Source organism: Pristiophorus japonicus, chromosome 8 (assembly GCF_044704955.1).
Source record: "Pristiophorus japonicus isolate sPriJap1 chromosome 8, sPriJap1.hap1, whole genome shotgun sequence".
Lineage (NCBI taxonomy): Eukaryota > Metazoa > Chordata > Chondrichthyes > Pristiophoridae > Pristiophorus > Pristiophorus japonicus.
In genome coordinates this window covers 166799985-166826799 of record NC_091984.1, presented here as the reverse complement: position 1 = coordinate 166826799, position 26815 = coordinate 166799985, and the positions used below count along the sequence as shown (strand labels likewise).

At 46.6% G+C, this 26815-nt stretch overlaps 1 protein-coding gene across 1 annotated transcript in view; it reads right to left on the bottom strand.

The window, feature by feature from the left end:
* The window catches only part of LOC139268212 (glutathione hydrolase 1 proenzyme-like), a 94137-nt gene that overhangs the window by 5631 nt on the left and 61691 nt on the right, over positions 1-26815 (bottom strand). Inside the window, exons 8-9 of the mRNA XM_070886262.1 lie at positions 19597-19784; positions 16734-16861 (exon numbers count right to left, since the gene is read on the bottom strand). Coding sequence (XP_070742363.1) covers positions 16734-16861; positions 19597-19784 — 316 coding nt within the window. The remainder of the gene's footprint in view (positions 1-16733; positions 16862-19596; positions 19785-26815) is intronic.

Genomic DNA, 26815 nt, shown 5'->3' with positions numbered 1-26815 from the left:
GTACCCCCAAGTCCAAGTCATTAATGTACTGTATATCAAAAACAGCAGTGGTCCTAGTACCTAACCTTGGGGAACGCCCCTGTATTCCTCCCGCCAGTCCGAAAAACAGCCATTCTCCACAACTCTCTGTTTTCTGTCCTTTAGACAATTTTATATCCATGCTACTACAGCCCCTTGTATCCCATGGGTATCAATTTTACTAATAAGCCTAATATGTGCTACTTTATCAAAACCTTTTCAAAGTCCATATACACAACATTAACTGCACTGCCCTCACCCACCCTTTCTATACCTCATCAGAAAACTCCATCAAATTAGTCAAACATGATTTCCCCTCAACACCTCTGTGCTGGTTCTCCTTTATTAGTCCGTGCTTGTCCAAGTGGCTGTTAATCTTCTCCCAGATCATTGCTTCTAAAAGCTCACCACCGATGTTAAACTGGCCTGTAATTGCCGGATTTATCCTTTCCCCCTTTTTTGAACAAGGGTGTAACATTTGCAATCCTCCAATCCTTTGGCACTACCTCAGTATCAAAGGAGGGCTGGAAGATTGTGGCCAGAACCTCTGCAATTTCTACCCTTACTTCCCTCAGCAACTTAGGGTGCATCCAGTCCGGACAGGATGACTTATCCACTTTAATTACCACTAGCCTGTCTAGTACCTCCTCTTTTATCTATTTTTCTCTCATCCAATATCCCAATATCCTCCTCACTTACCATAGCTTTGGGAAAGTCCTCTTCCTTAGTAAACACTGATGCAAAATACTTATTTAATACCTCAGCCATTCCTTCTGCCTTCACCAATAGATCTCCATTTTGGTCCCTAATCAGCCCCACCGCTCCTCTGACAACTCTTTTACTGTTAAAATGTCTATAGATGACCCTTGGATTCCCCTTTATGTCAGCATCTGTTCGGTGAAACCACTTTAATCACCATGTGGGCAATAGTGCCACTAGGTGATGCATTCCCAAGGTCCCAGGTTCAAACCCTGGTTTGTGCTGTGTTAGCTGAATGCATTTGAGTTTTACAACTAGCCTCAATGTCTCTGGATTAGGGACAAGAAAATCAGGCCAGTGTTTCACATCTTAATCTTAAAATTAGAGCTAGGCCATTCAGGAGTGAAACAGGAAACACTTTTCACACAAAGGGTAATGGAAATCTGGAACTCTCCCTAAAAGGCTATGGGTGCTGGGGGCCAATTGGAGCTTTCAAGACTGAGATCGATAGATTTTTGTTAGGTAAGGGCATCAAGGGATATGGAGCAAAGGTGGGTAATTGTAGTTGAGGGGCAGATCAGCCATGATCTAGTTTAAAGCAGAATGGGCCTGAAGGGCTGAAAGGCCTCCTCCTGTTCTTAATGTTACAATCTGAGTGATTTTTAATGACCACTGCTGTAAAAGTGGTCACCACAGAGTGTCTTAAACGAGTGCACTTAAACAGAGTGGTGAAACCAGGGAATTTGGAGAGAGTGGGAATTCGAAGAATAGAGAGGGAAGGAGGTGCTGCTTTTTGCCTCCAAAATGTGGAGTGCTTTGTGTTACAGGTAAATATTTAATTTCATCTATCTAGAACTTAAACTAGATCTGGTAATTAGTTAAAAACTAAACTGTAAGCCAAATTGATTAAATACATCAACTTTACTTACCTAAATAATTAAAACAAGGTTATAAAGGAATGACAGTGCAGGTAATGTGCCACAACTGCAGCATGTGGGAGTTTGTGGAGAGCATTGCAATCCCGGGATACCCCGTCTGCAGTAAGTGCCTCCATCTCAAGGAACTTCAGCTCAGAGTTGTTAAGCTGGAGTCTGAGATGCAGACACTGTGGGGCATCAGGGAGGAGGAGAGGTACCCGGGCACTTTGATCCAGGAGGCAGTCACATCCCTTAGGTAGTGGTGCAGGTCTGGTTAGTGATCAGAGACAGGAGGATGTGACTGCAACTCAGGCAGGCAAGGAGACCCTAGATGCAGTGCTGGAGGAGCCTTGGCATGTGTCCTTGTCCAACAGGTATGAGATTCTTGCTGTCTGTGTGGATGAGGGCAAAGTCTACAGGATGGATGAGCAAACTGATCATAGCACCATGGCGGGGGGAGTAAAAATGAATGTTGTAATGATAGAGGACAGTACAGTCAGGAGGGTTGATACTGTTCTCTGCAGTCACAGTTGGGAGTTCCGAAGGTTGTCTTGCCTGCCCAGTGCCAGGGTTAAGGATATCTTCTTGCGACTGGAGAGGAGGGGGAGGATCCAGTAGTTGTGATCCTCATAGGAACCAACGACATCGGTAGAACTAGGAATGAGGCTTCGCTGAGAGAGTTTGAGGAGCTAGGTTCCAAATTAAAAAAGCAGAAGCTCAAATGTAATAATCTCTGGATTGTTACTGGAGCCACGCGCAGATTGGCAGAGAGACAAACAGATCAGAGATTTAAAAGCGCAGCTTAAAGAGTGGTGCGGGAAGAAAGGTGTTCGATTCATGGGGCACAAGTACTGGGGAAAGAAGGAGCTGTTCTGTTGGGAAAGTTTCCACTTAAACCAGGCTGGGACCAGTGTGCTGGCAAATCAAATAACTAGGACTGTAGACAGGGCTTTAAACTAAAAAAAAAAGGGGGGTGGTGAACGAGGTCAGGTGAGGGGAAATTTAGAAATCTAAGGAGAAAAGTCAAGGCAATGGAGCAGTGTAGTGATTTAGGTAAAGATAAGCAGTGTGACGGGAAGGGACAGAGAGTTTAAAGGTAATTGTGCATCAGTGAATAAGATGAAAGCAGGAACTAATGTTAAAAAGTTAAAATTAAAGTCTCTTTAATGGAATGCATGAAGCATTCATAACAGGGTAGACGAATTAGTGGCACAAATCTTGATATAATAGCCATTAGAGAGACACGGTTGTAGGTGACCAGGATTGGGAACCAAGTATTCCAGGGTAATTGATGGATCAAAAGACAGGCAGACTGGAACAGAAGCGGGGGAGGAGGGGGGATGGTTCGGGTGGTGTAGCCTTGATAATTAAGGATGACAGAAGGATAGTAATGAGAAAGGATCTCGGCTCAGAAGATCAGGAAGTAGAATCAGGATAGGTGGGGATAAGAAAAAACAAGGGACAGAAAACAGTGGCGGGAGTAGTTTATAGGATCCCTGACAGTAGCTATACCATTGGACAGAGTATTAATCAAGTAAAAATAGGAGCCTGTAACAAAGGTAATACAATAATCGTGGGGGACTTTAATCTGCATATAGATTGGGCAAATCAATTGGCAAAGGTAGTCTGGAGGACGAGTTCATGGAATGCATTCGAGACACTTTCCTAGAATAATATGTCAGGGAACCAACCAGGCGACAGGCTATTTTAGACCTTGTTTTGAGACAGGCTAAATTAGTAATCTTATCGTAAAGATTCCTCGAGGAATGAGTGATCATATAATGACAGAATTTCACATTGAGTTTGAAAGTGACATTCTTAAGTCTGACACTAGAGTCTTAGGGGGCGAAATTGCACTGCGCCCCAATTGGGAGTGGTAACCTTCTGGGGCTGGGAATTTTAGCATTCAGTGCAGAAGTCCCACCCCTGCCGCTGAATTGAGCTTACCAACTCTCAAAGGAAGCGGAGCGCAATCTCCGGTGCTCCACTTGGGGCAGAATGTTAACGTCACGAAAATGATCCACGTAGCACTGACGCATATCAACACCCCTCCCCTTCGATTAAAGGAGAGGGCTGCTGTGCACTCTGCATGGCCTCTGATGCCCTCTACTGGGCAACAGGGCAGCATGTGACCAGGCCAGCAGCCCAGCACCCAAGACCATGCTAGGGCCACAATTGACTGCACAATGGTGGCCCAGGGCACTGGCACCCTCCCCTTTAGCTAGCGCCCCGAGAGCAGATGTCTGCCCGCCCCAGCCTCGCGGCCCGAGGGGCAATTTAACCCACGGGGCGTTAAAGGGTCGGTGTGGGCCGGTGAGGGGTCGCTGCGCAGGGCGATGATGTCCTCGCCGGTTGCGTAACGGGCCTGGGCGCTAACCGAGGGCGCGGCGCTCCCATGGCAACATCTTTGAAAACTTCAGGGCAATTTCCCAGGAGGCAGTAGCCTCCCTGCCTTGTCTTGCCACCTGGAGGCACTAACAAGGCTATAAAAAGGGCAATTTTGCCCCCTTAAACTTAAACAAAGCCCATTAGGTGGTGAACTTGTGGGAGACACTCCTAACCTGGACCTTCAGATATAAAGGGGAAGCTCCACCCACTTCCAGCACTTGAGTGCTATGGAATAAAGAACAGGTCACAGACTGACCTTCTCTCAAGCATAGACCTCGTGTGCATTTATACTGTATAGTAAGGACGTATCAATGGCAACGAGGATGGGATTTAAACCACGCGAGCATGGCCACGAGTAGAACAGACGAGAGGTACTGTGTTAAGGAATGGTTGGGACAGAGATTCAACATTGTTAAAGCAGCACACAGTTCCCCATGCAGACAAGGGCAATCGGGCATGCCCCAACATGTAGTCGAACCCAGAGGGGGAGTTCGACAGAGACAATGGCAAGCTGAACGGCAATTCACGCCATTGCAAGGGACAATGCAGCCAGTAATGGGGCCATCAACACCTGTTAATGGCGCACTCAAGGACAATAACAGGGGCAGTCAGGGACGATCGACTGGCAAAGGACCTTTTGTTTCCAACAGCAGCTCATGTTGGAGGCGTGGGGGCACACACTCAGCCGGAGTTTGCAGAGATGAGCAAATATCTGCAGAAATTGCAGAAATGAACGCTGGGGGAAATCGCTGGAAGCTGAAGTTCAGCGAGTTCATGTGGAGCACATATACAGTTCATACACCAGGACGCCACCGATAATGACGAAGGTGCTCCTCAATGGCAACTCAGTATCAATGGAGCTAGACACAGGGGGCCAGCCAGTCCCTGATGGGTATCAAACAGTTCGAAAAGTTGTGGGCGTCCAAGGCCAGGAGGCCAAAATTATCGCCGATTGAAGCACAGCTACGGTCATACACAAAGGAGATCATTCCGGTGCTAGGCAGCACCATGGTAGTTGTGATCCACAAAGATTCGGAGAACAGGTTGCCACTCTGGGTTGTCCCGGAGGATGGTCCCGCACTACTGGGGAGGAGTTAGCTTGCTGTCATGAACTGGAAATGGGGCGCTGTCAATGCAATTTCCTCTGTGGAGCGAGTATCATGCTCACAGATCCTGGACAAATTTGACTCATTATTTCAACCCGGCATTGGTACTTTCATGTGGGGCCAAGGTAGTGATTCACATAAACCCGGACGCCAGGCCAGTACACCACAAGGCCAGAGCGGTGCAGTACGTGATGCGGGAAAAGATAGAAGGCGAATTGGACCGCGTGCTGAGGGAAGGCATCATCTCGCCAGTCGAATTCAGTGACTGGGCGAGCCCGATTGTGCCAGTGCTCAAGGCGGATGGATCGGTCAGGATATGTGGCGATTACAAGGCCACCATCAATCGGGTGTCACTCCAAGACCAGTACCCACTACCGAGAGTGGAGGACCTCTTTGCGACGCTATCCGGTGGCAAACTTTTTTCAAAATTGGACCTGACCTCAGCTTACATGACCCAGGAGCTGGCGAGTGAGTCGAAGAAGCTGACCATCATCACGGCACACAAGGTGTTGTTTGAGTACAACAGATGTCCGTTCGGGATTCGCTCGGCCGCCGCGATCTTCCAACGAAATATGGAAAGCCTCCTCAAGTCGATTCCAAGGACAGTGGTTTTTCAGGACGACATCCTCATTACGGGTTACGATACTGAAGAACACCTCCACAACCTGGAGGAGGTGCTACGCAGACTGGACCGGGTAGGGCTGCGACTGAAAAAGGCGAAGTGCGTCTTCCTAGCTCCAGAGGGAGAATTACTAGGGATGAGGGTAGCAGCAGACCGGATCAGCCCTACTGCGTCCAAGACGGAAGCGATCCAAAGAGCACCCAGACCCCGTAACACGACGGAGCTGCGTACGTTCCTGGGGCTCCTGAACTATTTTGGTAACTTTCTTCCCAAATTGAGCACGCTGCTAGAGCCGCTACACGTGCTCCGATGCAAAGGTCACGAATGGGTCTGGGGGGACAGCCAGGAAAGGGCTTTTAATAGAGCACGCAATTTGTTATGTTCCAACAATCTGTTAACGCTATATGACCTATGTAAGAAACTTGTGTTAACATGCGATGCATTGTCCTATGGTGTCGGGTGTGTGTTGCAGCATGTCAATGCTAAGGGTCAGTTACAGCCGGTAGCTTATGCCTCTAGAAGTCTGTCCCAGGCAGAAAGGGGCTATGGGATGGTAGAAAAGAAGGCGCTCGCATGTGTATATGCAGTAAAGAAAATGCACCAGTACCTGTTTGGCAGGAAATTTGAGCTGGAGACAGATCACAAACCCCTAATGTCCCTTTTGGCCGACAACAAGGCCATAAATGCAAACGCATCGGCCCGCATACAGAGGTGGGCTCTCACGTTAGCCGCCTATGACTACACAATTCGGCACAGACCGGGCACCGAAAACTGCGCCGATGCATTCAGCAGGCTCCCACTAGCCACCACTGAGGGGGCTAACGAGCATGCTGCTGAGATGGTCATGGCTGTTGAAGCTTTCGGAAGCGATGGCTCACCCATGACAGCCCGTCAGAGTAAAGTCTGGACAAATAGAGACCCGCTATTGTCTCAAGTCAAGAAATATGTCCTGAATGGGGACTGGGCAGCCACGTACAGGGCATGCCCTGAGGAATTTAAACCATTTCACAGGCGCAGGGATGAACCCTCGATTCAGGCCGATTGCCTTCTGTGGGGAAACCGCGCAGTCATGCCCCAGATGGGCAGAGAGGTGTTCATCAGAGAACTCTACAATGAGCACCCGGGCATTGTCACGATGAAGGCAATTGCCAGGTCACACGTTTGGTGGCCATGGATAGATGCAGATCTGGAACTTTGTGTTCGCAGGTGCAACACGTGTGCCCAGCTGGGCAATGCGCCCAGGGAAGCCCCCCTTAGCCCCTGGTCATGGCCCGCCAAGCCTTGGTCACGCATCCATGTGGACTACGCAGGTCCTTTCATGGGAAAAATGTTTTTGGTTGTAGTAGATGCCTACTCCAAATGGTGATGTCATGTATTCAACCAGCATTGTAACCAATGTATAATCTGACCTAAGTTGTACACTGTGAGAACAATGACCACTAGGTGGTGAACTTGTGGGAGACACTCCTAACCTGGACCTTCAGATATAAAAGGGAAAGCTCCACCCACTTCCATCACTTGAGTGCTATGGAATAAAGGACAGGTCACAGACTGACCTTCTCTCAAGCATGGGCCTCGTGTGCATATAGTAAGGACGTATCAGGAATATTCCAAAATTCTCAATGAATATGCATTGCAATGAGATATAAAAATTACACAGGAGAAGTGAGCCATCCATGGCTAACTAAAGAAGTTAAGGATAGTATGAGATTGAAAGAAGAGGCTTATAATGTTGCAAAGAATAATAGTAAGCCTGAGGATTGGGAGAGCTTCAGGGGCCGAAATTGCCCCTTTCGATAAGACCCATGGCCGCCTGAAAGTGGCGGCCATGAGTCGCCGCGGAGAGGTTGCCATTTTGGATATTGCCCTCCTTCAGTTTTGGGGTGGTGTGGGGGATCGCCTGGCCCATTTTCCCGCCGATACCTTACCGACTGGCGGTGACCCCTTTCGGAAATTGCCCCGCGGAAACGGCCAAAACCCACCCTGGTGGCCCAATGTTTGCCACTAAAGTGGCTGCAGAGTTCGCAGCGGCCCTCCCCTTTAACTGAAGGGGAGGGACGTTGTGATGCGCTAGCGCGGTGCTGATGACTTGGAGCATCGGCTACTCTGACCTACCCCCATCCATTGGGGCGGACGGAATACTTGAAAAACGGTAGGTGTGACTCATTTCGGACGGAGGGCAATTTCGGCCCTTTAGAAACTATAAGAAAGGAGTAAATGGAATATGAAAGTAAATTAGCAAGGAATATAAAAATAGATTGTTAGAGCTTCTACAAGTATATAAAAAGGAAGAGAATAGCACAATTATGCATTGGTCCCTTAGAGGCTGAGACAGGAGAAATTATCAGAGGCTTTAAATATTTTGTATCTGTCTGTACAGTAGAAGACACCAAAAGTAAATCAAATATAGTAGAGAACCACGGGGCTAATGAGAGCGAGCAACTTAAAGTAATTATTATCAGGAGAGACAAAGTACTTGATAAATTAATGGGACTAAAAACCAGCAAATCTCCTGGACCTGGTGGCTAATATCCTGGAGTTCTAAAAGAGGTGGCTGCAGAGATAGTGGAGGCATTGGTTGTGGTCGTCCAAAATTCCCTAGATTCGGGAACGGTCCTAGCGGATTGGAAGTTAGCAAACATAAGCCCGCTATTCAAGAAAGAAGGGCGAGAGAAAATTGGGAACTACAGGCCAGTTATCAGTCATTGGGAAAATGCTGGAATCCATTATTAAGGAAGTGATAACAGGCCACTTAGAAAATCATAATATGATTAGGCGGAGTCAACATGGTTTTATGAAAGGGAAATCGTGTTTGAAAAATGTATTTGAGTTTTGTAAGTAGCAGGGTAGATAAATCATCATAGGCAGTCCCTCAGAATCGAGGAAGACTTGCTTCCACTCCCAAAGTGAATACTTTGATGGCTGAACAGTCCAATACGAGAGCCACAGACCCTGTTACAGATGGGACAGACATTCATCGAGGGGAGGGGTGGGTGAGGCTGGTTTGCCAAGCGCTCCTTCTGCTGCCTGCGCTTGACCTCTTCACGCTCTTTGTGTTGAGACTCGAAGAGCTCAATACCCTCCTGGATGCACTTTCTCCACCTCGGGCGGTCTTCGGCCAGGGTCTCTCAGGTATCAGTAGTGACGTCGCACTTTACCAGGGAGGCTTTGAGGGTGTCCTTGTAACATTTCTGCTGCCCACCTTTGGCTCGTTTACCATGAAGGAGCTCCGCATAAAGCATTTGCTTAAGGAGTCTCATATCTGGCATGTGAACTATGTGGCCTGCCAGCGAAGCTGATCGAGTGTGGTCAGTGCTTCAATACTGGGGATGTTAGCCTGGAGGACACTGATGTTGGTGCGCCTGTCCTCCCAGGGAATTTGCAGGATCTTGCGGAGACACCGTTGGTGATGTATCTCCAGCGACTTGAGGTGCCTTCTATACATCGTCCATGCCTCAGATCCATACAGGAGGGCGGATATTACTACAGCCCTGCAGACCATGAGCTTGGTGTTAGATTTGAGGGTCTGGTCTTCAAACACTCTTTTCCTCAGACGGCCGAAGGCTGCACTGGCGCACTGGAAGTGATGTTGAATCTCCGCATCAATGTCTGCCTTTGTTGATCAGATGTTCCCGAGATATGGGAAATGGTCCACGTTGTCGAGGGCCACACCATGAATCTTGATGATTGGAGGGCAGTGCTGTGTGGCGGGGATAGGCTGGTAGATGACCTTTGTCTTATGGATAAAGGAGAACCAGTGAGTGTAGTATATTTGGATTTACAAAAGGACATAAAGGTGGTACATAAAAGGTTGTTAAGCAAGCTAAGGGCACATGGGGTTGGTGGTAAGGTATTAGCATGGATAAAGGATTGATTAACAGACAGAAAACAGAGAGTAAGGATAAACGGGTCATTTTGAAATTGGCAGGCTGTAACTAATGGGGGCAGGATCAGTGCTTGGGCCTCAGTCATTTATAATCTATATTTTATATTTTATAAGTTATAATCTATATATGAAGGGACCGAGTGGAATGTATCCAAGTTTCCTGACGATACAAAGCTAGGTGGAGAAGTAAGATGTGAGGAGGATGCAAAGAGCCTGCAAAGGGATGTAGATAGAGTATAATGTGGAGAAATGTAAGATTATTCACTTTGGTAGGAAGCATAGAAAAACAGAATATTTTTTGAAATGATGAGAAACTATTAAATGTTGGTATTCAGAGAGATTTAGGTGTCCTAGAAACATTATTGCTAGAGGGTTGGAGTACAAGAATATGGAAGTCTTACTACATTTGTACAGGGCTCTGGTGAAACCACACCTGGAGTACTCCGCACAGTTTTGGTCTCCTTATTTAAGGAAGGATATACTTGCTCTACTTGCTTTAGAGGCGGTGCAATGAAGGTTCACTAGATTGATCCCCGAGATGACAGGGTTGTCCTATGAGGAGAGATTGAGTAGATTGGGCCTATACTCTCTGGAGTTTAGAAGAATGAGAGGCGATTTCATTGAAACATACAAGATTCTGAGGGGGATTGATAGGGTAGATGTTGAGTGGTTGTGTCTCCTGGCTGGAGAGTCGAGAACCAGGGGACACAGTCTCAGGATAAGGGGTCGGCATTTTAAGACCGATGAGGAAACATAGAAACATAGAAAATAGGTGCAGGAGTAGGCCATTCGGACCTTCGAGCCTGCACCACCATTCAATAAGATCATGGCTGATCATTCACCTCAGTACCCCTTCCCTGCTTTCTCTCCATACTCCTTGATCCCTTTAGCCGTAAGGGCCATATCTAATCCCTCTTGAATATATCCAATGAACTGGCATCGAAAGCTCTCTGCGGTAGGGAATTCCACAGGTTAACAACTCCCTGAGTGAAGACGTTTCTCTTCATCTCAGTCCTAAATGGCTTACCTCTTATCCTTAGACTATGTCCCCTGGTTCTGGACTTCCCCAACATTGGGAACATTCTTCCTGCATCTAACCTGTCCAGTCCCGTCAGAATTTTATATGTTTCGATGAGATCTCCTCTCATCCTTCTAAACTCCAGTGAATACAGGCCCAGTCGATCCAGCCTCTCCTCATATGTCAGTTCTGCCATCCCGGGAATCAGTGTGGTGAACCTTTGCTACACTCCCTCAATAGCAAGAATGTTCTTCCTCAGATTAGGAGACTAAAACTGAACACAATATTCCAGGTGAGGCCTCACTATGGCCCTGCACAACTGCAGTAAGACCTCCTTGCTCCTATACTCAAATCCCCTAGCCATGAAGGCCAACATACTATTTGCCTTCTTCATTGCCTGCTGTACCTGCATGCCAACTTTCAATGACTGATGTACCATGACACCCAGGTCTCGTTGCACCTCCCCTTTTCCTAATCTGCCGCCATTCAGATAATATTCTGCCTTCGTGTTTATGCCACCAAAGTGGATAACCTCACATTTATCCACATTATACTGCATCTGCCATGCATTTGCCCACTCACCTAACCTGTCCAAGTCACCCTGCAACCTCTTAGTGTCCTACTCACAGCTCACAACACCACCCAGCTTAGTGTCATCTGCAAACTTGGAGATATTACACTCAATTCCTTCATCTAAACCATTAACGTATATTGTAAATAGCTGGGGTCCCAGCACTGAGCCCTGCGGCACCCCACTAATCACTGCCTGCCATTCTGAAAAGGACCCGTTTATCCCGACTCTCTGCTTCCTGTCTGCCAACCAGTTCTCTATCCATGTAAGTACATTACCCCCAATACCATGTGCTTTAATTTTGCACACCAATCTCTTGTGTGGGACCTTGTCAAAAGCCTTTTGAAAGTCCAAATACACCACATCCACTGGTTCTTCCTTGTCCACTCAACCAGTTACATCCTCAAAAAATTCTAGAAGATTTGTCAAGCATGATTTCCCTTTCATAAATCCTGACACTGTTTCCCAAATGCACCGCTATTTCATCTTTAATAATTGATTCCAACATTTTTACCCCACTACTGATGTCAGGCTAACTATAATTACCCATTTTCTCTCTCCTTCCCTTTTTAAAAAGTGGTGTTACATTAGCTACCCTCCAGTCCATAGGAACTGATCCAGAGTCGATAGACTGTTGGAAAATGATCACCAATGCATCCACTATTTCTAGGGCCACTTCCTTAAGTATTCTGGGATGCAGACAATCAGGCCCCAGGGATTTATCGGCCTTCAAACCCATCAATTTCCGAACACAATTTCCCGCCTAATAAGGATTTCCTTCAGTTCCTCCTTCTCACTGGATCCTCGATCCCCTGGTATTTCCGGAAGTTTATTTGTGTCTTCCTTCGTGTAGACAGAACCAAAGTATTTGTTTAACTGGTCTGCCATTTCTATGTTCCCCATTATAAATTCACCTGAATCTAACTGCAGGGGACCTACGTTTGTCTTCACTAATCTTTTTCTCTTCACATACCTCCTAGAAGCTTTTGCAGTAAGTTTTTATGTTCCCAGCAAGCTTCCTCTCATACTCTATTTTCTCCCTCTGAATTAAACCCTTTGTCCTCCTCTGCTGAATTATAAAATTCTCCCAGTCCTCAGGTTTGCTGCTTTTTCTCACCAATTTATATGTCTCTTGGATTTAACACTATCCTTAATTTCCCTTGTTAGCCACCTTCCCCATTTTATTTTTACTCCAGACAGGGATGTACAATTGTTGAAGTTCATCCATGTGATCTTTAAATGTTTGCCATTGCCTATCCACCGTCAACCCTTTAAGTATCATTCGCCAGTCTAATCTAGCCAATTCACGTCTCATATCATCAAAGATACCTTTCCTTAAGTTCAGGACCCTAGTCTCTGAATTAACTGTGTCACTCTCCATCTTAATAAAGAATTCTACCATATTATGATCAGGAGGAATTTATTCACTCAGAGGGTTGTAAATCTTTGGAATTCTCTGCCCCAAAGTGCTGTGGATGCTCAGTTGTTGAGTATATTCAAGGCTGAGAGATAGATTTAAGGAATTAAGGGATATGGGGATAGGGCAGGAAAGTGGAGTTGAGGTCGAAGATCAACCTTGAATGGCGGAGCAAGCTCGAGGGATCTACTCCTTCCCCTAATTCTTATGCTCTTATGTAAAATTCAGATGTGGATATTGGATGAGGATAGGATTCCGTTCGGCTGTGGTGACCTCCAACATTTGGAGATCTTGTTTTCTGTCTTTATGCTGCCATGTACAGCACTGATAGTTTTAGCAGTCTACCCACCGGTACCCACAGATTGCTATCCTGTGCTGTTATCATGGACACACTTTAAAGATCTGCCAATAAATATTAAAAAGGAGTCTGGTGTATGCCATGCCAGTCCACCCTGATCCTCTTACCATGTTATGCATCTCTGGAACTCCATAATTGACTCAAATTCAAGATGAACAGTAAAGATACTGAGTTCAAGTGTAACTATTTTACAAAGTGATGGTGAATATATGGACTAAACTGCCCAGGGACGCAGTGGAGGTGGGTAGTGTCAGCATGCTCAAGAGGGATCAGGACAGATATTTGGCAGGGAAAGTGGTTGAAGTGTACGAGAAAAAGAATAATGGATGGTCTTTTTTGAACTTGGGGTCTGACCAGCTGGACTGTAATTGTCCCTTCCAGTCCTGCACATGACTCTATTCCTATGCTCTTGAATACTTTGCTGAATCATGTATTGATATCTGGCACAGTGCACTTTCTAAAGAGCATCATAGTCTCTCCCACCAGAGCTTTGTTTGTGGATATCCTCTCAATCATTACCTTGGCTGTAGTTAATGGCTCACTGTCTCATTCCACTGACAGGAGTTCCCCAGGGCTTTGTGCTCACTCCCATTGGCCATAACAATGACCTTCTCTACATATCTGCCAACTCTATGCACTATTATGCCAAGCACTTCTTTTTCCCTTAGCAACTATTAACTTTCTTTAAAGTTGATCCAAGACTTGAATACTACTCCCCTATCTGAAGAGAGACTTGCTGCATTTCCCTTGGGACAGGATACAAGAAAAAGCTAGTTTTCTGATAGGCTATTCTTTTCTCACTTCCAGCCTTCAACCTCCGTGTCACAACCATTCTTGTGTCTCGATCTTAATATATTTATTGATCCATGAAATTTTGTTTCTTGTTTCTTCCTAGCTACGAATATGTCATTCTGTTTCCTATTCCCTGCATTCTCACTCTGTTTAAATCAAGACAACATATTGGCCTCGAAATTCCTAACTTTAGTCACGAGTTACCGGTTTGCTGAAAAAAATGGCAGCAGGCACTCGAACGCCCTTCTCTGATGTGGTACTCGGTGGCCGCCATTTTGGTGAAGGCCTTAGCGCTGCCGGTAGCACTGCTGGCCCTGGACATGCAAATATGGAGAGCGTGACATCAGTTGGCATGCAGTCTGTGAACTTGGACTTTTGCGCTGAAAAGCCAGCGAGTAGCAGAGACCCTGTCAGCACTTAAAGGGTCACAGACATCGTTCAGGTAAGTTTGCATTTAAGCTTTTGGACTGGATTTTTAATCTTTTATTTAAGTAGTAGCTTGCTGCAATGGATGTTAAAAGTTTTCAAAGTGCGCAGGGACTGCTGCTGGATGCTTGCAAGGTCTCGGATGGTAAAGGAAGGCCTCCGAGAGGACAGAAAATGCTGCAAATACTCAGCAGGTCAGACAGCATCCATGGAGAGAGAAACAGATCGAGATTCTGCCTGACCTGCTGAGTATTTCCAGCATTTAATGCTTTTATTTCCAATTTCTTGCATCCGCTCGCAGAGGGAAGGGGAGGAAGCTGAAGGGGAGGAAGCCGAAAGAAGGATGCAACCCAGACAGTTGCTTTCTGACTGGGATATCTGGGATGGAATCATCTGCCTACAGTACCAGTGACCACAACCCCATTTTCCCTTTCAACATTTGTCCCACAGCTTACCTTCCCTCTGTTATTGACCATTACAGTGTCCTCTTGGCTAAAATTCTGAAATAAAAGCTAACGCAAAGTAAACTTTCCAAACCAACTTTATACATCTCTCCATCCAATATGACATCAACAAGTCAATTCATCACCCTTATGCATTCCCTTAGTGATTGCCTTCTGTGTCCCTTTGCCTGTCCTACTGAAGTCACGCAATGCTACCTGAGAGCCTGCAGTATGGCTGGTGGAAGGCTGGTGACTTTCAATGGGGGACACTGCAGATGACCTTGCTGGTCAACCTTGAGGAGCTGCTAGCTGGGAGTGTGAAATAGAGTGACGGTGTTTCTTCTTTCTTCTTCTCCCTCTTCTTGGCCAACCACTGGCTGAGCAGGCTGCAGTTCTTGGGTGTGTGAAATGAGGCAGGCACAAGGGTGGAGTTGTGATGAGGGGAGAGCAAGAGGTGCATGCAGAAAAGAAGATAACGGATGAGGATACCAGCATTTCGCCTCCTTTCAGCCCTGCTGCTGGGTAAGGGCTCAGCCATGGTCCTGCCAAGGATGGCCAGACCCGTCTCCACCAAGAGGATGAGGGGAAACTAGGAATGGGAGATGTGCCTCGTGTTTGGTACAGATTGTTGGTAGGTGAGTGATTGGGTAGGGTGTGGGGGGTGCTGGGAAATTCGTGCATTGGGAAGTGTGTGAGGCTAGTGGTGCAGATGGTAAGAGACAGCTTTTGAAGTTGCATTCACTGACCTTGACCACTGGTCTGAGGTCATGAAGCTTCCTTGGGCATTGGAGCCAGATAGTGGGGGAGAAACTGCTGGCAGTGATGGCCTCGGTGATGTGGTCCCACATCGTTCTTTCTGGAGGGCCTCCTGGCTCCTGTGGGTAGAGGACCTCTCTTGCATTGTTGAACCCTTGCACAAAGCTGGAGTACTGTGTGCGAGACACTGGGTGCCCCTGCCCTGGCTTACTGAGCCATTTGTGTTAGTACTGAGGCACTTTCCCCCTTTTCTTTTTAGGTGTGGAAGGAAATTCAGCTTTAAGAGCTGAAGACTCCCATTTGGGAATTCTTTTTAATGTTAATGTTTTTTTCCAGAAGGCAGTTGAGCAGTAAAGGCTTAAAACTGTCTATTTGTCAAATGATTTAAAAAAAAACATTTTAGTGGACAGTTCTCCTTTAAGGGACTGCACTGCCTTGTAAAATGACAGCCTTGCTTTAAGAGAAGGCTGTTCTGGCTTCAATGACGCTACAGCCACGCTACATTGGGCCTCCTACTGGGACAACCGCCACAAAAACAGCTTTGCAGGCTAAGTTTAGCGCTGGGCTAATGTAAATTTGCAGCCAGTGCCAATATCCTGGTCCTGCCAGCGCCATTATTTTTGCCAGTCATTAACTCCGGCCCACAGTGGCACCTGGATGGTGTCGAGCTTCTTGAGTGTTGATGGAGCTGCACTCATCCAGGCAAGTGAGGAGTGTTCCATCACACTCCTGCCTTGTGCCTTGTACATGGTGGAAAGGCTTTGGAGAGTTTGGAGGCAAGATACTCGCCGCACAATACCCAGCCTCTGACCTGCTCTTGTAGCCACAGTATTTATGTGGATGTGACCCCTAAGATGTTGATGTTGGGGGATTCGGTGATGGTAATGCTGTTGAATGTCAAGGAGCAGTAGTTAAATGTTCTCTTGTTGGAGATAGTCATTGCCTCGCACTTTTGTGGCGCGAATGTTACTTGCCACTTATCAGTCCAGGTCTTGCTTCATGCGGGTACAGACTGCTTCATTATCAGGAGTTGCGAATGGCACTGAAGACGGTGCCATCATCAGCAAACCTCCCCACTTCTGACCTTGTGATGGAGGGAAGGTCATCGATGAAGCAGCTGAAGATGGTTGGTCCTAGGACACTGCCCTGAGGAACTCCTGCAGCAATGTCCTGGGGCAGAGCTGATTGGCCTCCAACAACCACAACCATCTTCCTTTTCCTGCATTACAACAGTGACTACACTTCAAAATGGTATCGTTCTTCAGCACAAACATTAATTCCCATCAGTTGAATATACCCCTCTAAACAGTGCGCACCTGGTTTGATGAAGTTGGCTATAGAAGGGGGAACATCAAACCCACTCAGAATGCCCGGTGAAGAAAAGTCATCCATTTCATCGTTGAAAATAATCCCATTTTTGCTTGACCTCACATTCGATCCAAAGCTGCAAAAAAAGAAAAGAAGTTTCCTTACAGAAAGCACCACTCATTTCACCCACCTTGTATACAGATGGAGAGGCCACCTGTTGGCTCGTGGGTGTTCAGGACCCACGCAGAGGCAGATTGGTACCGAATATCACTCCTTACTTCACACATTTCATGTCTTTCATAATCCACAAAAGGAGACAAATTCTAATCAACGTTGCCTAGTTTAAGAGGTGATTTTGTGCACTTGCGCTGTTGACAGCAGCCTCAATGGGCAGCTGTGCTTACCGGAAATTCAGACATTAATTGCCTGTGATTTGCTAACCATTCGTTCCGATGGACAGTCATGGGCAATGTACACACAAACTGGTCACAACTGCTTCTGCCTGACAAGCTCCAGCCACCAGAATGGACTCTTTAAATTGGCACTTTACAGACCTACCACAGTGCTGACTGTCTGGTTGCACCATCCTCAATAACATGTTACATCGAATTTACAGCGTATTTAGCACAACTGTTCCATACCGGTGTTTATGCTCCATACGCGCCCCCTCCGATCCTATACCATCTCACCCTATCCTCCTATTCCTTTCTCCCTCATGTATTTATCGAGCTTCCCCTTAAATGCATCAATGCTATTCGCCTCAACTACTCCATGTGACAGCAAGTTCCACATTCCACCAACTCTCTGGGCAAAAATGTTTCTCCTGAATTCCTTATTAGATTTATAAGTGACTATCTTATATTTTGACCCTCCACAAATGGAAACATCTTCTCTATGTCTACCCGATCTAATACTTTCAGAATTTTAAAAGACCTCGGGGCTGAAATTGGTGAAGGCCCCCGCCCGCCCAAGTGCCACCCAAATGTTGCCGACGATGGAGTCGGGCCCATGGAGGGTCGAAGACCTGAAAAGGAAAAGCACCAAAAAAAAACCATCGGAAGACTTTCAGGGGACCCCATCCAGGTAAGTCCCTGTAAAAAAATAAATAAAAAAATGTTTACTCACCTTTTTTTCAGATCTTCGTACCTATCATCGAGGACAGCCCAACCTCCTCGCAGGGGTCCACCCTTGTTCTGGCACCGACTCCCGCTGACTCCTGCCCACATAAATCTGGCATCTCGGCAGGGGGGAGTCCACTTACGCCACTCGGCCGTCCGCTGACATCAGCGGGCGGTTCTCCCCTCCCACCCGCTCCAGCCCAAATCGAAAGTGGCACAGGGTGCAACTCGAGGAGGCAGTGGGCAGCAGTCGGCAGTAAGGCCATCAATTTTGGGCCCCTCACTAGGTAGCCCCCTCAGCCTTCGCTTTTCTAGAGTAAATATCGATGCCTGTTCAGTCTTCTCTGCTGGTTATAACCTCTCAGTTCTTGTATATTTCTTGTAAATCTTCTTTGCATGTTCCCCAGTGCCTCTACATCCTTTCTGTATTTTGGAGACCAGAGCACTGAGTGTGGATATATAGAAACATAGAAACATAGAAACTAGGTGCAGGAGTAGGCCATTTGGCCCTTCTAGCCTGCACCGCCATTCAATGAGTTCATGGCTGAACATGCAACTTCAGTACCCCATTCCTGCTTTCTCACCATACCCCTTGATTCCCCTAGTAGTAAGGACTTCATCTAACTCCTTTTTGAATATATTTAGTGAATTGGCCTCAACAACTTTCTGTGGTAGAGAATTCCACAGGTTCACCACTCTCTGGGTGAAGAAATTCCTCCTCATCTCGGTCCTAAATGGCTTCCCCCTTATCCTTAGACTGTGTCCCCTGGTTCTGGACTTCTCCAACATTGGGAACATTCTTCCTGCATCTAACCTGTCTAACCCCGTCAGAATTTTAAACGTTTCTATGAGGTCCCCTCTCATTCTTCTGCACTCCAGTGAATACAAGCCCAGTTGATCCAGTCTTTCTTGATAGGTCAGTCCCGCCATCCCGGGAATCAGTCTGGTGAACCTTCGCTGCACTCCCTCAATAACAAGAATGTCCTTCCTCAGGTTAGGAGACCAAAACTGTACACAATACTCCAGGTGTGGCCTCACCAAGGCCCTGTACAATTGTAGCAACTATGGTGCCACTCTTTGCACTACTTTGACCCAGAGTCACACTAACCTTCCCCAATAACACCTGTTGTCCCTTCCTACAACACCTCAGTCCCTCAGGAACACAGCAGCACCATTTTTCACATTCTGATGTAATTGCTACCTATCGCAGCCCATGTTCAGATGGATTAAGCATGTACTGTGAGGAGAAACAATGTAAGCTAGAAGAGAGACTGTGGAAAGCCCAAATCTGAAATGGTGGGGCCCTGTGCACAAAGGTATGAATGGAAGAATGATAATGGATAGGCAGTTATGGGAGCTGGCAGACAGGAGAGTGTTAGGTGAGATCCTGTGAAAACTATATGAAAGTACTTGCATTTATATAGCGCCTTTCACAACCTCGGGACATTCCAAAGCACTTACCAAATACTTTTGAAGTGCAGACTCTGTTATAATGTAGGAATCGATGGTAAGCAAGGTTGTGGTGACTGGCAAGTGTAAGGACTCGTGATATCTCTCTCCTTCATTCTCACGTGGGGCTATTTCTCACCCCTCCCTACAGTGCACCTCTAGTTTGGTTGATATGAGACATAAGAAAATTCAGAATCTAGCCCATCACCCCGCCCCCGTACACTCAGTTAAGGAGGACCAAGGAGAAAAGCAAAGGGAGATAATATTATAATGAATGAATTTCTGAAGTCCAGAAAGCTCTTACTATAAGTTAATGGTGCTGGTTACTGACACTGCACTGCCATCCTCTGCTACCAGGGAGAGATGGGCAGTCCCGTGATTATCCGTGGTGTAGAAATCAGGCTCATAGTATTTTATAGAGTGTATTGTATCATCTGTGATTTTCATCCGAAGCCGCTCTGCAAAATAGTCTGAGGTCATATTGGAAATGAGCTGTTAATGAAAAAGATCACAGGAATAAAATGATTAGGCTAGTGCAGTGGGTTAGATATTACATAAGAACATAAGAAATAGGAGCAGGAGTAGGCCAAACTGCCCCTCGAGCCTGCTCCACCATTTAATCCGATCATGGACTCAGGTCCACTTCCTTGCCCGCTCTCCATAACCCCTTATCCCCTTATCGTTTAAGAAACTGTCTATTTCTGTCTTAAATTTATTCAATGTCCCAGCTTCCATAGCTCTCTGAGGCAGCGAATTCCACAGATCCACAACCCTCTGAGAGAATAAATTTCTCCTCATCTCAGTTTTAAATGGCGGTCCCTTATTTTAAGATTATGCCCTCTAGTTCTAGTCTCCCCTATCAGTGCATTGTTCTGTATTGATGCTTGGGGTCACTAGACACCAGGGGGTGCCACTGTCGGAGATCATCGGGTTTTATGCACGTGTGCGCGGGCCCTGATTTATAAGAGTGAGTACCATGTGCACATTTTGGGCACGAATAAAGTTGAACCAGGTTTGCACCTGAATGAGTTTACAGTAACAAGTCTTTCGAGTCATTATATACATTACATTTGGCGACAAGGTAACTTAAGAACCTTCACATGCACAATGGGCACCATTGGAGTTCTGGAGAGATACGTGGATGGCGAGGATTGGGCGGATTTTATCGACTGCCTGGATCAGTATTTCGTGGCCAACAAAATGGGGGAAGCTGGTGACGCAGTTCGGCACAGGACGGTTTTCCTCATGGTTTGTGGTCCAAAAATTTATGGCCTCATAAAGAATCTTCTCTCGCCTGCACGTTCAATGGACAAAGAGTATGGGGATTTGTGTGCTCTGGTGCATGAACACCTCAAGCCAAAAGAGGGGATCATCATCTCACGCTATCGCTTCTACACACATGTTCATGCTGAGGACCAGGATGTGTCAGGATTCGTCACCGACCTAAGATGTCTGGCTGAGCCGTGTGTGTTCGGAAACACGTTGGAAGACATGCTGCGAGATTTCTTCATGATAGACATCAACCATGATGTGATCCTTCGTAAATTATTGTCTGCAGAAACGCTGGATTTGAGCAAGACCATCGCGACTGCCCAGGCATGCATGGCGACTGATGATAATTTAAGGCAGATATCATCGAAGAGTCGGAGCTCCACAGCAAGTACTGTAAACAAGATTGTGTCATCGTGTGGCAGAGCTGCTTATGGCAGGGCCTACTCGACTGCTTATGTGAAACCTGTCACTGCTCAAAGTCCGCCAACGGGTACAAATCCGATTTCACCCTGTTGGCGTTGTGGGGGCAATCATCGGCATCATCAGTGTTGTTTTAAACAGTAAATCTGTAAAGGCTGTTCAAAAGTGGGGCATCTTCAACAAATGTGCCCACAACTGAGCAAGCATGCTGCTGTTCATCACATTGATGATGATGACCAGTCCAGTGCTGGCTCGGATATGCAACCCGAGATACCCGAGGATATTCGTTCCTGACAAAGAGCCAACCGATAATAGTTAATGTGAAGCTGAATGGTGTGCCTGTATCAATGGAGCTGGACACGGGTGCGAGTCAGTCGATAATGAGCCAAAGGACATTCGACAAGCTGTGGGACACTGAGGCTGTGAAGCCTGAGCTGAATCCAGTCAATGCCAAGTTGCGTACTTACACTAAGGAACTCATACCGGTGATTGGCAGTGCAGTAGTCAAGGTGTCGTATGGTGGTGTGGTTCACAATTTACCATTATGGATCATCCCAGGCAATGGTCCAATGCTGTTCGGCAGGAATTGGCTCGAGAAAATCAAGTGCAACTGGAATGATATCAAAGCGTTGTCCTCGGTGGATGACACTTCGTGTGCTGAAGTGCTGAAGAAGTTTCCTTCTTTGTTTGAACCAGGCATTGGCAATTTTACTGAAGCCAAAGTGCAGATTCACCTGGATTTCGATGCAAGACCTGTCTATCATAAAGTTTGGTCTGTTCCATGATGAGGGAGAAGGTCGAAATTGAGCTTGACTGACTCACCGGTTGAATTTAATGAATGGGCCAGTCCTTTCATTCCTGTGTTAAAGAGTGATGGCACTGTTAGGATCTGTGGGGACTACAAGGTTACGATTAACAGATTTTCAAAACAGGATCAGTAACCGCTACCGAAGGCTGATGACCTGTTCGCCATGCTAGCTGGTGGAAAGTCGTTCACTAAACTGGATCTGACGTCAGCCTATATGACACAGGAGCTTGTCGACACTTCAAAGAAATTCACCTGCATCAACACCCATAAAGGACTGTTTGTCTACAGCAGGTGTCCTTTTGGAATCCGTTAGGCTGCAGCCATATTTCAGAGGAACATGGAGAGTCTACTGAAGTCCATTCCTAGAACCATCATGTTTCAAGATGACATTCTGGTCACAGGTTACGACACTGCTGAACATCTGAACAATCTTGAACAAGTCCTACATCGTCTGGACAAAGTGGGACTCAGGCTGAATCATGCAAAGTGTGTCTTCATGGCAACTGAAGTTGAATTCCTGGGGAGGAAGATTGCTGCTGATGGATTCAAAAACCAAGGCCATCACAAATGCACCCAGACCTCAGAATGTGACGGAGCTGCATTCATCCCTTGGGCTACTCAACTACTTCGGTAATTTCTTACCCAGATTGAGCACTTTATTAGAGCCACTGCACATGCTGCTCAGAAAAGGTGACAGCTGGGTCTGGGGTGTATCTCGAGATAGAGCTTTTGAGAAAGCCAAGAATCTGCTCTGTTCTAACAAGCTGCTGGTTCACTATGATCTGTGTAAGTGTCTTGTATTGGCCTGTGATGCTTCATCATATGGGGTTGGCTGTGTACTCCAATAAGCAAATGAGTCGGGTAAGCTACAGCCTGTTGCATATGCTTCGAAAAGTTTGTCAAAGGCGGAAGAGCTTACAGCATGGTAGAAAAAGAAGCTTTGGCCTGTGTGTATGGGGTCAAAAAGATGCATCAGTACCTGTTTGGTCTTCGTTTTAAACTCGAAACGGATCACAAGCCACTCATTTCATTGTTTTCGGAAAACAAAGGTATTAATACCAATGCATCGTCCCATATCCCGAGGTGGGCTCTGACATTATCTGCCTATGATTTATATTATCCGTCATAGACCTGGCACTGAGAATTGTGCCGATGCACTGAGCCGGTTGCCGTTGCCCACACCTGAGATGGTGACGCCACAACCTGCAGATCTACTGTTAGTAATGGATGCTTTAGTCGAGAGAGGCGTACCAGTGCAGCTCCAGCTGGGAGAGAAGGCAAAAAAGGCAAAAAAGAAGTAGAAAGAAATCAAAAGGTGACGTCACAGCCAACGTGGTAAGTGATTGGCTGCTGATTGGTGAGTAGTTTTTCTTTTTCTTTATTAGTCAGTAACTTTTAACATTGTTGTCGGCAATTTAAGTGTATCTAAGGGTTAAGTCATGGCAGGACAGCTCGGTCACGTGATATGCTCCTCCTGTACCATGTGGGAACACGGGGACAACACCAGTGTCCCTGACGACTACATGTGCGGGAAGTGTGTCCACCTCCGGCTACTGACGGTCCGCGTTGCGGAGTTGGAGCTGAAGGTGGATTCGCTCTGGAGCATCCACGATGCTGAGAATGACGTGAGTATCACGTGTAGCGAGTTGGTCTTACTGCAGGAGAAGGGTCCACAGCCAGCGAGGGAATGGAAGACCAGCAGGAAGAGTAGTGCAAGGAAGGTAGTGCAGGGGTCCCCTGTGGTCATCCCACTGCAAAACAGATACACTGCTTTGAGTGCTGTTGAGGGGGATGACTCATCAGGAGTGGGCAGCAGCAGCCAAGTTCATGGCACCGTGGCTGGCTCTGTTGCACAGGAGGGCAGGAAAAAGAGTGGGCGAGCGATAGTGATAGGGGATTCAATTGTAAGGGGAATAGATAGGCGTTTCTGCGGCCGCAACCAAGACTCCAGGATGGTATGTTGCCTCCCTGGTGCAAGGGTCAAGGATGTCTCGGAGCGGGTGGAGGACATTCTAAAAAGGGAGGGAGAACAGCCAGTTGTCGTGGTGCACGTTGGTACCAATGACATAGGTAAAAAAAGGGATGAGTTCCTACGAAATGAATTTAAGGAGCTAGGAGCTAAATTAAAAAGTAGGACCTCAAAAGTAGTAATCTCGGGATTGCTACCAGTGCCACGTGCTAGTCAGAGTAGGAATCGCAGGATAGCTCAGATGAATACGTGGCTTGAGCAATGGTGCAGCAGGGAGGGATTCAAATTCCTGGGGCATTGGAACCGGTTCTGGGGGAGGTGGGACCAGTACAATCCGGACGGTCTGCACCTGGGCAGAATCGGAACCAATGTCCTCGGGGGAGTGTTTGCTAGTGCTGTTGGGGAGGAGTTAAACTAATATGGCAGGGGGATGGGAACCAATGCAGGGAGATAGAGGGAAACAAAAAGGAGGCAAAAACAAAAGACAGAAAGGAGATGAGGAAAAGTGGAGGGCAGAGAAACCCAAGGCAAAGAACAAAAAGGGCCATTGTACAGCAAAATTCTAAAAGGACAGAGGGTGTTAAAAAAACAAGCCTAAAGGCTTTGTGTCTTAATGCAAGGAGTATCCGCAATAAGGTGGATGAATTAACTGTGAAAATAGATGTTAACAAATATGATGTGATTGGGATTACGGAGACGTGGCTCCAGGATGAGCAGGGCTGGGAACTCAACATCCAGGGGTATTCAACATTCAGGAAGGATAGAATAAAAGGAAAAGGAGGTGGGGTAGCATTGCTGGTTAAGGAGGAGATTAAGGCAATAGTTAGGAAGGACATTAGCTTGGATGATGTGGAATCTATATGGGTAGAGCTGCAGAACACCAAAGGGCAAAAAACGTTAGTGGGAGTTGTGTACAGACCTCCAAACAGTAGTAGTGATGTTGGGGAGGGCATCAAACAGGAAATTAGGGGTGCGTGCAATAAAGGTGCAGCAGTTATAATGGGTGACTTTAATAAGCACATAGATTGGGCTAACCAAACTGGAAGCAATACGGTGGAGGAGGATTTTCTGGAGTGCATAAGGGATGGTTTTTTAGACCAATATGTCGAGGAACCAACTAGGGGGGAGGCCATCTTAGACTGGGTGTTATGTAATGAGAAAGGATTAATTAGCAATCTCGTTGTGCGAGGCCCCTTGGGGAAGAGTGACCATAATATGGTGGAATTCTGCATTAGGATGGAGAATGAAACAGTTAATTCAGAGACCATGGTCCAGAACTTAAAGAAGGCTAACTTTGAAGGTATGAGGCGTGAATTGGCTGAGATGGATTGGCGAATGATACTTAAGGGGTTGACTGTGGATGGGCAATGGCAGACATTTAGAGACCGCATGGATGAACTACAACAATTGTACATTCCTGTCTGGCATAGAAATAAAAAAGGGAAGGTGGCTCAACCGTGGCTATCAAGGGAAATCAGGGATAGTATTAAAGCCAAGGAAGTGGCATACAAATTGGCCAGAAATAGCAGCGAACCTGGGGACTGGGAGAAATTTAGAACTCAGCAGAGGAGGACAAAGGGTTTGATTAGGGCAGGGAAAATGGAGTATGAGAAGAAGCTTGCAGGGAACATTAAGACGGATTGCAAAAGTTTCTATAGATATGTAAAGAGAAAAAGGTTAGTAAAGACAAATGTAGGTCCCCTGCAGTCAGAATCAGGGGAAGTCATAACGGGGAACAAAGAAATGGCGGACCAATTGAACAAGTACTTTGGTTCGGTATTCACGAAGGAGGACACGAACAACCTTCCGGTTATAAAAGGGGTCGGGGGTCTAGGAAGGAGGAGGAACTGAGGGAAATCCTTATTAGCCGGGAAATTGTGTTGGGGAAATTGATGGGATTGAAGGCCGATAAATCCCCAGGGCCTGATGGACTGCATCCCAGAGTACTTAAGGAGGTGGCCTTGGAAATAGTGGATGCGTTGACAGTCATTTTCCAACATTCCATTGACTCTGGATCAGTTCCTATGGAGTGGAGGGTAGCCAATGTAACCCCACTTTTTAAAAAAGGAGGGAGAGAGAAAACAGGGAATTATAGACCGGTCAGCCTGACATCGGTAGTGGGTAAAATGATGGAATCAATTATTAAGGATGTCATAGCAGTGCATTTGGAAAGAGGTGACATGATAGGTCCAAGTCAGCATGGATTTGTGAAAGGGAAATCATGCTTGACAAATCTTCTGGAATTTTTTGAGGATGTTTCCAGTAGAGTGGACAAGGGAGAACCAGTTGATGTGGTATATTTGGACTTTCAGAAGGCGTTCGACAAGGTCCCACACAAGAGATTGATGTGCAAAGTTAGAGCACATGGGATTGGGGGTAGTGTACTGACATGGATTGAGAACTGGTTGTCAGACAGGAAGCAAAGAGTAGGAGTAAATGGGTACTTTTCAGAATGGCAGGCAGTGACTAGTGGGGTACCGCAAGGTTCTGTGCTGGAGCCCCAGCTGTTTACACTGTACATTAATGATTTAGATGAGGGGATTAAATGTAGTATCTCCAAATTTGCGGATGACACTAAGTTGGGTGGCAGTGTGAGCTGCGAGGAGGATGCTGTGAGGCTGCAGAGCGACTTGGATAGGTTAGGTGAGTGGGCAAATGCATGGCAGATGAAGTATAATGTGGATAAATGTGAGGTTATCCACTTTGGTGGTAAAAACAGAGAGACAGACTATTATCTGAATGGTGACAGATTAGGAAAAGGGGAGGTGCAAAGAGACCTGGGTGTCATGGTACATCAGTCATTGAAGGTTGGCATGCAGGTGCAGCAGGCGGTTAAGAAAGCAAATGGCATGTTGGCCTTCATAGCAAGGGGATTTGAGTACAGGGGCAGGGAGGTGTTGCTGCAGTTGTACAGGGCATTGGTGAGGCCACACCTGGAGTATTGTGTACAGTTTTGGTCTCCTAACCTGAGGAAGGACATTCTTGCTATTGAGGGAGTGCAGCGAAGGTTCACCAGACTGATTCCCGGGATGGCGGGACTGACCTATCAAGAAA